The sequence below is a fragment of the Mizuhopecten yessoensis genome, unplaced genomic scaffold, assembly GCF_002113885.1.
Source record: "Mizuhopecten yessoensis strain PY_sf001 unplaced genomic scaffold, ASM211388v2 scaffold11033, whole genome shotgun sequence".
Lineage (NCBI taxonomy): Eukaryota > Metazoa > Mollusca > Bivalvia > Pectinida > Pectinidae > Mizuhopecten > Mizuhopecten yessoensis.
This window is the reverse complement of record NW_018408845.1, coordinates 548369-560586: the sequence shown is the minus strand read 5'-3', so window position 1 is coordinate 560586 and position 12218 is coordinate 548369. Positions and strand designations below refer to the sequence as shown.

The window sequence follows — 12218 nt, the reverse complement described above, 5'->3', positions numbered from 1 at the left end:
CCCCCCCCCCCCCCTCCCCGTTTTGATGGATATCCATACTACATTCCATCCACACACGTCTTTTTACTATCGCTAGCATAAATGCGATGTCCTGCTGGATTCCTAATATTTTTTTGTGGTCCAATTACTGGATGCGTTTGTATTAGGACGGATGATGTAATTCCAAAACCGGCAAGAGGATTGGAGACCTACTGTGTCAGCAATAGGTCTATCAACATTCTATTGAATCGCACTGGCAAAGTCCCCACACTGAACCTCGTGAATTCTAAATACCAAGACGTGTCGAGGGTATCCACCCATGATTAATGTTAAGCTAAGTGCCACGTGGTGCGCGTTGAGGTTTATCCCATGGCATTTTGTCGTTAACCTTGGCTGTATTGGCACCAACTCTTCTTCCGACGAGGACCAGATCGTTGACTTTGATGTCTTTTTGTACGATATACTCACGTGGATTCATTTCCAATAATACAAAAACTATTATTCAGCGTTTAACACCAACGAACATATAGCTAGTTCCAATCCCAATTCGTGCTTCGGCAATCAGACTTTGCATTCCGGGGCTATTGCGGTTTTGTTGGAACTAATTTAGGGGATTGCGGGCCGGTTGTCCTGTTGGTTGATTTGAAGAAAGATTCGGCCAAAGAGGTCCGTCCAAGTTGATCTTTCAACAGTTTAAACATCACGAGCAGAGTCATTACTGTAGGAATGTGTAACTTCGTTCTATTTAATATTGGGTTCTAGTCGTTTTTAATTTCTAGATGGAATCTCTGGTGTTGTCTTCTGAAATGAAGGCCTGAAAAGTATGTCTTTGGCGTATATTCCTTTTCTCATAACAAGTTTTCCCTTAGGGAAACACGGTATGTTCTCACTCTGCCCATTATAGACAGGTATGACGATGCTATGGTACGGTCTTTTCATTCGGCCTCAAAAGATTATTTTTTTACTGTACATAGCTTCCTCTACAAAGATAGGCAGTTCATTGTGATTTTTTCTGCGAGTTGATGATTAAGGATGGGGCTTAGTGTACAAATGAATCGGCAAAAGAGTCACTATCACTCAAACCTTGATGGATGGAATCAACTAGCCAACTCCTTTCTTTTTCCTTGTTCTCGGCAATAAGCTTTAGGATAAATATCATTACTAACTCTAGGCAGATCATTTATTTAAAGAACCCTAATATTACTTCAACCCAGGTAGTTACTGGGCAAATATTATGACCCAAACTTGGCAAGCATTCTGAAGCTTGGCAAGAATATGTTTAAGCTTTTTCACCCATAGTAGTCTATGTTAACCTTTACCGTGGCCACCTCTCAAAGTTGTCAGTTGCTCAACACAATAAGTTAGAACAAGAATAATCACAGGAACGAAACAATATACCCTTGTTCACTGCCATGTACATGTAGCATACACTTCAGACTCATTGCATGACAAAGAGACATACTTAAAATTCTTCAGATACATTGCATGGAAATGTACTAAAAATGAAACAATAGTTGCACTATAGTACATAACTAAGTTAACGTAACATTTATGTGTTGCAAGAGGAAAACATATTGAACTTAAACCAGATGAAGGAAGGAAGATATAAACATATGTAATATATCCCTTATTAACATTTTAAAATATTTAATTCATAGCGATTGCCTCCCTTTATTCATGTTTCAAGCATTAAACATTGCCTTACTGTGCCAATGTGATTCATCTTAAACAATTTAAACAAATTTAGAGTGCTGCTTAATTACAGATGGATTTCACTCACATTTTAACTTAGCCTTTGTAAAGAATAATTATTGACAAGGTTTGACAAAGTTAATTTGCTAAAACAGACGACCAATCTGGGGGAAGTAGGAGTTATATCCAGATTTTGAATTTGAACTCTCAATCGATAAAACTAAAGCGAAATATGAACACTGGCAAGATTTAAATAAAAACAAGAGGCCCATAGGGCCTGTATCGCTCACCTGGATATCTAAGCAATCATGGCAGAATATTCTCCAAATGAGATCCATGGGAATATGCAAGACCCCAAGGCCACTCCTTGTAGCATATATATCTGTATTCGATTTTTCATGCCCAGCAATTTTATGTATGGTTATGGGGTGGGGATCTCAAGTGTTTCCAATCTGTGACTCAGAAACTAGGTTCCTATGGTTGTGGCCAGACCCCAGAATCAATTCTAATATCATGACTGCATTTGTCTCTTTTTGCCCAGCATTTGTATTTACAGTTTTGGGGTGGGGATCTCAACCGTTTCAAAGTTATGACCTAGGGTTTAAGTCTGCAAGGGTGGGGCAAACCCAGGGGTCAATTCTAATATCATGACTGCATTTGTCTCTTTATGCCCAACAATTGTATATATAGTTTTGGGGTGGGGTTCTTAACCATTTCGAAGTTATGACACAGGGGTTAAGTCTACAAGGGTGGGGCAGACCCCGGAGCCATCCTGGAAGCATATGTGCATTCATCACTTTATACTCAGCAATTGTTTATAGTTATAGGGTGGGAATCTCAACTGTTTCCAAGCTGTGACTAAGATACTAGGTCCCTAGGGGTTCGGTCAGACCCAAGGGTCTATTCTAATATCATGACTGCATTCGTCTCTTTATGCCCATGCCAGCATTTTATATATAGTTCTTGGGTGGGAATCACAACCGTTTCAAAGTTATGACACAGGGACTATGTATCCAAGGGTGGGACTAGACCCTAGAGCCATCCTGGAGGGGGGCAGACCCACCATTTGTACAATTTTGAATATGGCTGATATCCATCTCTTAGTTCCAGAGAAGAAGTCGCTTAAAGCAATATAGCCAAATTGCCTTCTTTTGGCCCTGCCCCTCAGCCCCCTTGGGGGTCAGCCATACCATTTGTACAATTTTGAATCCCCACCACCTAGGGATGCTTCCAGTAAAATTTAGTTCGGACGACGGACAGACAACGGACAGACGACGAACGCCACAGTATGGCATTAACTCACATTGGTCCTTCAGACCCGGTGAGCTAATGTCATGTCCTCCGATCATGAACTTGGGTAGTGGCAGCATAATTTTCAAATTTACTATCGACATCAACATAATAAACGTATTAGAAAATTGTTTGATCTGCAGGATTGACCTTTGTAACTTCCCCAAGCATAAATTAATGGTTCTAGACTTCAGGAGTATTAGGTGAATTACAGACTAAAACACCACCAATTTATGTATGGTGCAAGTATTGGGAAGCAAAACTACACTGAGGGCTGCTTTTTTCAGTTGTCGTCTATTGCAATTAGCATGCATCAGTTCCTATAAAATTGATAGTTTACACTTCGTTTTAGTTTTGAATGAACTCATGCCCTTATAAATGTTAAACATAGCTGATTATTTGTAGAATATAGAATGTGGTTTGATGTTTTGTTATCATTATTATGGTTTTCATACAAAATTATCAAGTCTCATTTTCATCTCTTCTAATGCAGTGCACAACCAATCAACTGTGATAGATTTATGCTACAAGTTAAGAACACATACATGAAAACTTTGAACTTCAAATTTTATTCACTCACAATTACATGTTTGTTTCATTCTGACATGTACATATGTTATTGTCAGCTTATTAACTAAATCCTGATATATACATGTATGGTGTTAATGATAGTCAATTTTGTTCCTTTCAGAATTCTATGCCTATACCTTGATGATAACAGCCAGCCTTGACGTAAGGCGTTTGACCTTTTTTGTACCATCTTTCCGTTCGAAACTTCCACCAGCATGCTCGCCTCACATTTCCTTTTGAAGTATCGTCCACCATTAATTTGTGCTTACTAATTTTTGCCATTTGCTTATGTCTAGGTTTGATTTTACACTCAACAAATAATCTTCCATGTCTGCGAATATAATAGCATCCAGAACAACGCAGAGACAAGACTGTTTTCACTTTGTATGATCGTGTGAATTGTAAATTGGTGCTGCTGTTGGTCAGCAATGTTGTTACTCTTGGTGCGAGGGTGCTGCTGCTTTTTAGATTATGGGAGCTGACAGCATGACTCAGACTGCCTCTCTGACATGTAAATAATCCTTTTGAATCTATTCCAAATTGCCGATGAAATCCACTTGAAACAGTGGGTTGTGATACTGCTTGTTGTACTGGTAATCTAACTGGTCTTGGGTTTACTGTCAGAAGACGACTTCCAAACACTCTGGTGATCTTCCCAATTACATTCATGATGTTGTTTATTTCACTCCATATACCTGAAACGAGAAAAAATGCATACTATTGTTCCACTTTTAAAAAATAAAAAATAATTTTCAGAATAAACTGGTACACTTTTCAATACTAATTTCTTTTCAGAAAAGATGTAAGTCAATGCCAGTACTCTTCTTATTATTATCATTGGTGAAAAGTTCCATCAATTTTAACACTTATGCCAGTATCATGTTTGGTGGACGGAATTTCGTGAAGATATGTACAGTGATTTCCTTTTTTTAGTAGTTTTATAGTGGCTATGATAAAAGAGTGAATAAAATTGTAGATGTATTTTTCATGCAGAAGTGAGGACTTCAAGGACTGTGTACAGGATTATATGGGTGTTGAAGTCCTTTGGTGTTGTGTACTGCTGCTACCAGTAGGATGTTCCATTGTGTGATGTGTGAGAATAATAGAATCTTTCACCCCCTTGGGGTAGAGACAGGGTAATCTTAACCCGAGGGGTAAGATTCTTAAGTTGTCAAACACGAGGCTTGCCGAGGGTTGAGTTCACCCTGTCTCACTCCCAAGGGGGTGAATGATAATTTTTCTCTTACCCTGTTTACCCTCTTATGTATTTTATATAGACGTTACATCAATGCAAGCCAATGTTGATGTGATGCGGCTGAATTGTCGATTTGATGTCATTGTATTTTTGCCATGACGTCATCGTATTGTTGCCGTGACGTTATGTTATTGTTGCTATGACGTGATACAATTGTTGAGAACGTGCAAAGAACACATGTAGCTTGTCTCAACCCTAGGGTGAGATAAGAAAATCTCACACCGGTAAAATGGTGGATATCCCTGTCCAGGGTAAGAGAAAATGAGTATTTGTATGTGTCTTTGGTAGTTTCGGGCACATACATCATACATTCGTCCAAGTGAACGTAAGTTAAGTTCAGCCTTATTTGTTTTATCTGTCCACAGGAACAGATAATCTGGTTCAGAAATTCTGACAATTCAAAGGTGACAGTGACCACAGTGACCTGAGCATTTGTTACAGCTATATTTGGACCTAGCTAAGGTGTTCAGAGTAATTTTACATATTTCAGGGTTTTAGATCGGCTTTCGGTAAAAATGGCACCCCAAAAATCATAAGTTTATGTCCAAATATAGCTGTAACATATTCTCAGGTCCCTGTGACAGTGACCGGTCATATGCCTACATTGACTTAAAACATAAGCTGGCGATATCATTTTCCCCTTTTTGAAAGCTCTAGAGAGTTTTTACGAGTAGTTATTAAACAAGTTTTCATAAATTGGTAACGTTACCTAACGAACGAATGACTTATATTTGCAAAATACACTGAAAGTCACCATGAATGGCATGATATACCTGCATTCACGTTTGGTTTGTCCTTCTTGTCTCCCTTTTACTCAACGTCAACAATCTGCTTGGCTTGAGGAACTATATGTTTAAAACGTTCTCCCGACCTAGGATAAAACTAATTGTAAAACGAAACTATCACAAATCCGACAAATATGCATTGTGCGTCTTTTCCCAATCATTGAAGACTATTTAAATAGTTTTCAGTCTTTAAAAACGGGCATTTGAATTGAGACATTTTTAATAAGCTGTCTCGTTGTAGCCGTGACATTAAGTAACCATTTTATATAGGTCAGTGATGATGCTTTGAAAATGGCAAGTACACTGACCAAAGTGACCTAACTTGTTATTCTAAATGACCTTACCTGTTTGTTACTATATATAGATCTTTTTGTATGTAGTTAGAGAGGTAACTGTTGAAAGGAAAATTATTTGACTCGTACGATATTTAATATATAGATGCACTGATGTATAATGTTACATAGGAGCTGAACGGTACTAAGGTAAGTCATGAAAAATGTCCAACGTACCCCAGTCTAACCACAACAGAGACGTTTTATTCGTCTCTACTTACAGGGATCAAAGAACAAACTTGTTTTCTCGTATCCGGAATTACGTCAGGTGTAGTCTAGCTCTGACGCCAGTTTTGACATTAGGCCTACACAAGGTTGATTTATTTTCATACTGTTGCATGTTCTTCTTCTTGTTATACCCACAGGGACCTGAGAATTTGTTAAAAATATCATAAAAATAATCTAATTCCGTGATCTAAACCCATAAAACGGAGTTATCTAAGCCCGTGCATAAAACATGTAAAATGACTCTTAACGCCTTTAGTCTGAGTTTAGGTCCAAATATAGATGTATACACAACGTTACTAACTATTCTTTATAAACTGACAAAAGTACAAAACGTTACTATATATAGTACAATGACAACATGAAATTATAATTTTTCTTTATACAACATCAACCATGAAAATGTATATATTCTTAATACAATTGCAAACAATAGTTATGAAACTTACACAGAAACAATGTACATTAATGTGACTGCTGTATAGAATGTAACAACTAAATCATGTAGCAGCTTTATAGGACGTTAAACATTATAGATAAAAAACACAGATACACTGTTATAGGATACTGTTCAAAAACGTAACTGCTTTATACAAAACAGCAATATGCCTGCTTAGTGAAAGCACGGACTTAGATAATCTAATTCCGTGGTGAAAGAAATACAATGTAACCACGTTGGATGAACAAATAGTAAATACACAATTTATCTAGAACTGCTTTAAAGAATGTCAAACAAATTAACTGTTTGACACTCCAAAAAGAAGCGATTGACATATTCACGATGATAACCACAATTAGGACAGTTGGAATTTTGAACCAAATTAACACGGAAAAGATCATATTTAAAACAACCAAATTAATATCTTGGGCTATTATATATAGTCAATAGTCTGTAATCTATAGTCAAACCAACACTCGGGTCAGTGCTGTTAACATACTCTGATATAGTTGCATGGGAACTATTACATGGTTGAAAAAGGGTTTGGACTAAAGTATCAATTAGGTCCTCGGGATTTGGTTATTATGTATTAATTAATTGTCAGACATACAAACAGTATCCGAATGAGTAAATGGGCGAAAAACATGTCGTAGCATAACTATAACTATAACCTATATCTAAATTGAGACACCCCCCTGTTAGCAGAAGATTGTGAAGGTTGTTACATTTAGCGAAAAAAATCAATGAGTTAGATTCAAGTAGAGTTTCCGACAATCTGATTAAAATCATCTGGTACATGGCTCCGCTCAGGCGTAGTACGAAGGTAACGAAGCCATGTAACATATGATTTTAATCAGATTGAGTTTCCGAATACCGAGTTCAATAATCAATGGTGAGTTATTTCCCTTGCTATGTGAATGAACCTTTTACTAATATCGCTTGGCTGTATTTTGTCCCCAAAATATTAAAAATATAAAACACACATCTTCGTAATATTATGGGCTTAGAGGTGTAGAATAAAACTTGACAGTTGTATAGATGCGATGTACTTGGCAGGGTACTATGTTTTGAACATACTTTATCAGTATTTTAGGTATGACCATTTGATCAAATTGCTCTTTTAAAAATAAAAGTTATCGATACGCTATACCATTTTTATTCGTAATAGGAATAAGGTAATGCATAATTTGAGTGTTTTGCCTTTTATGCTGACATTGAAGTGATATTAAGTACTATGTAAAGTTAGTAAGTGCAATCCAACCCTGGCAGTGTGTTACCACAGAGGAATAGATCTATGATACAGTAACCAGTAATTAACAACGTTCGTTCTCAAAACACCGCCGCGTGGTCTCACTGATCTTACTCATCGAAATTATCGTTAAGTTAAGGTAAGAATTTACTATACACGTATACAAATATTTCTCATCATCTCCATCACGGAGACGTCGACGTCCGCAATGTAGAACACGTGTTTGCATCCTCGTCACTCCAGGGGTTACTCTCACTTTCGCTCTCTTCACCCCTGGAATATGTCATTGCAAAATCGAAGGCTCAGTGTGCGCCACCTTGTAGATGAGACGAGAAGACTAGTTTGATCCTTTGATGTACATCAAAAGAATCTGTCTTTCGCGTAACGGTTAAATTGACTGGCTTTGAATTCGTGTGTCGCTCCTCTTTAATCTTTAAAAGACAGGTATCAGCGTAGCGATTGATCAGGGTTTTTGTACCTGAGACCAACCAAATAGATAGCCGCGTGTCTTCAATTTTGTTATGACATATGCTAGGGGTGCAGAGAAAGTGAGCGGAACCCATGGAGTTTCGAGGATGACATTTTGGAAGCCATTGTCATCTGATTATGTTGGTAAAATCGAATTAGCAGCAGATCAGCATCGCCAAACACAGCAGTATAATATTCACGATTCTTCTTGTTTTCCAGACATCGACGATGGAATGTACAGGTGGTGATGAGGATGACGTCACGAGCGATGATGAGTACAGTGACGATGGTTTTCCTGGGTATACAAATAACAACGGATATGGAACATCAAAGATGAACGCTATTCCGAACCTCCTTTCAGAACATGTCATGAACGAGAATGAACAACAGATGGGAAACCCGTGTTGTATGACGCATTCCTTTGTCAAAGCGGCCAGTGAAGGTGACCTTGAGACTGTTACGTCACATATAGAGAGCGGTATAGATATCAACTCAGTAAATGAGATGGGCGATTCTGCTTTATGCATGTCCTGTTACTATGGTCAAATCCAAATGACAAAGTATTTATTAAAGCTGAATGCTTCTGTCAATTACTCAAAATCAGATTTTGAGATGACCCCTTTGCACGCGTGCGCAAAGAACGGCTACATAGAAACAGTAGATATCCTGCTACAACACGGAGACATAGATGTTGATAAGAGGGATGCTTCCAACAACACAGCTTTGCACTTGGCTTGTCAGCAAGAGCATCTGGCTATTGTGCAAAGGTTGTTACGTCACGGAGCAGACGTAAATGCGCGCGACTGTTTGGACAGGACTCCACTCTTTGCAGCAGTAAAGGGACGTAGCAATGAAATCGTAGACCAGCTCATTCAGTTCAATGGAGACACGAATCTGAATGATGTAATGGGGAAGTCGATAATGCACTATGCAAGTGTTTACATCATCCAGCAATTAGGAAAAGGTCTAATCAACAGAAAAGATAATAGAGGACAAACACCACTAATGACGGCCGTTATACTGGGTCAGCCGAAGAAAGTCGATTTACTTCTGGCCATGGGAGCAGATCCTGATACTCCAGACATTACAGGCGTTTATCCTATCCAGAAAACAATGATGAAAGGCTTCGATGCGACATCCGTACAGATAGGTAGCAGTCTAAGATCGCAAAGCTCAATAAACCAATCAGATTTCCGCGATCCTTCTACACAACAGATGTTTCGGGATGCATCCGCTATGGAATCGATCTCCGGATGTGTGGATTACTTTGGGTACATACCATTGTGTCTGGTGTGCAAAGCTCTGACCATGAAAGGAACGAAGGCTTTGGAGGATGTTATTGATTTCAACTTTAACAATAAATTTCCACGGAATTCGTACGTTGCACCTCAAATAAATGCTAGCATCTGGAATTCAGATTTGCCCGGAATTGATCTCAAGGTAGTGAGTTCTTTGGAATCGTTAATGGAAGCAGGATGTGACTACTACCGAGAAGACAAGCGTAAAAACAGGCCATTGTTTTATTGTGTTAAGAAACAAAAAAAGTTGCAACTTTTCATGTCGAAAGGTCCATTACACTACAACGTTATGGACCAGAAAATGCTTGTGTTACATCACTGTGCAAAAATGAATGATGCTGAATCAGCAATAATTCTACTTAAAGGATTCAACACGCAGGTGAGGAATGTCATTGACAGTGTCGACAGGAATGGTGCAACAGCTCTACACATAGCTGCTGCACACGGCTCTGTCAGCGTTCTCATGAGGTTGCTAGAATTTGGATCAAGTGCAAACAAACAAGATAAGCACGGGAACACGCCTCTTCATTTTGCTGCATTCATACACATGCCTGACTTATATAGGTTTCTAGTGAGGGAAGGTGCATCTCTACAGACAAAAGATAAAGCAGGTGAAACTGCTCTTGATATCGCAGCTAAATGTCGATGTTATCCCCTTTTGGAGGACCGGGAACGAATCGTCATTGAAGAGCGATTCCAAAACCGGTTCATGGCAGCACGTCACGGCTTTAGCTTTGGTGAGGTGGTTTATATTCCAAGGAGACACATGAACAGTATCCACATCACGGACCAGGAATTACATTGCCTCCTCAATGAGAAAACAGTTGGAGAAAAAGGGGAAAAGAAAACTAGTGGATCCTACGTCCGAATGATCAAAGATACTTTTGGATTAGGCAGCGTTGAGTATCAGGGCGAAGCTTTAGACGTCAAGAAAGCCATATTATTATACATACACAAAGTTGCGTTAGAGATTGCTAAAGCTGATACACGCTTCAGAAACACCGTTGTTTTTACTGGGAGCTCTGCAGATAACACCAAGGTTGGCTTTCCCAACGAATTCGACGTGATGATTGTATTGGATCGATTTAGTGAAATCTGTTGTGAACTATCCTCGGATAAGAGAGAAAATACACTGTTCGTTCCCCTGAAGATTCGACGAGATGCACACACAGTGGATTTCTTTGAATTCATCAACGATGGCTATTTGGCAAGGAGAAAAGTCTTCGATGCTTTTGGAGAACTCCTATGGTCTGTTTTGAGTCACATGCAAGCTCCTAGTCAAATGTTTCCATCCTTATGGAAAAGAGCAATGGTAGCTGGCCCATCACGAAATCCTGTAACCTGTCCCATCAGTCTTATTTGGCGAGGTCTACAATATAAACAAATGGAAATAGATATCGACTTTGTACCCGCCATACACTGCAAGACATGGCCGTCCTTTGTGCAAACTTCAACAACAGTAGATGACGAAATCAAAAGATGTGGCATCCACCTAGTTGCGAAACCATTAAGGACAGAAGTAGTCATGGAAACTACTAACTCTGATAATTTGTGGCGGATGTCCTTTTCTATGGCGGAACGGATGCTCATAAACAGACTTCCGGAAGAGGTCAAGGACGTATACCGCGTATGTAAGGCTCTGAGGAATAGCGAGGTGTGTCCTCAGATTGTGTTTACCCCGTTAAACCCTCCACCTCCCTTGTTCAGTTTTAATATTATGGAAAATATCCCATCATATTTCTTGAAGGTAGGAATTTTTAATATGATTCATGCTCACAGAACAACTAAGTCCCAAAATGTTCCTGTCGATGACCGTGTTTTCGCTACTAGTCGACCCTGTGAGGAGGCGCATGACTCCACGTATGTAGGGGGCGAGACCGACGTACATGAGATGGATGACAACAAATTGGACGCGGTCGCGTTATACAGCTATATGGCAGACGCCTTCCAGTCTGAGAATCTTCCATACTTCTTCTCTCCTGACTACAATCTTCTGAGAGAGCGATATCTAAAACATAAAGCTGCTGCCGTTGACATTTGTCGTATGCTGTCGGAAATCGCATCATTGTGAACCTTTATCTGCCGCGACACAAAATGTTTCAAGTGCGGATACTGTTTTCATTACATGATGTTCTCTACTCTCTAAGCTTATGTTATAAGTTCTGTCTTTAAACAAACGCCTGTAACACATACAGGGAGAAAGCAAACGTCTACAAAACAAACAATGAGAAAGCAAACGTCTACAAAACAAACCATGATATAACACACACTTACAACACAGAACGAAGAGATAGCAAACTTCTACAACATTAACCATGAGATAACACACACTTACAACACAGAACGAAGAGATAGCAAACGTCTACAACATTAACCATGATATAACACACACTTACAACACAGAACGAAGAGATAGCAAACTTCTACAACATTAACCATGAGATAACACACACTTACAACACAGAACAAAGAGCTAGCAAACTTCTACAACATTTACCATGATATAACACACACCTACAACACAGAACAAAGAGATAGCAAACTTCTACAGCATTAACCATGAGATAACACACACTTACAACACAGAACAAAGAGCTAGCAAACTTCTACAACATTTACCATGATATAACACACAC

At 39.0% G+C, this 12218-nt stretch overlaps 1 protein-coding gene and 1 long non-coding RNA gene across 2 annotated transcripts; one reads left to right on the top strand and one right to left on the bottom strand.

The window, feature by feature from the left end:
- Positions 1-3771: 3771 nt before the first annotated feature.
- LOC110464804 lies at positions 3772-6139 on the bottom strand. Its single transcript, XR_002464541.1, has 3 exons — positions 6125-6139; positions 5560-5668; positions 3772-4226 (listed from the first exon to the last, which is right to left on the bottom strand). It is a non-coding gene; the product is annotated as an uncharacterized LOC110464804 (long non-coding RNA).
- On the top strand, positions 5922-11714 carry LOC110464803 (ankyrin-1-like). The gene is made up of 2 exons (XM_021520242.1): positions 5922-6053; positions 8504-11714. The coding sequence occupies exon 2, from the start codon at positions 8513-8515 to the stop codon at positions 11651-11653; it is 3141 nt and encodes a 1046-aa protein (XP_021375917.1). The 5' UTR covers positions 5922-6053; positions 8504-8512; the 3' UTR covers positions 11654-11714.
- Positions 11715-12218: the final 504 nt, after the last annotated feature.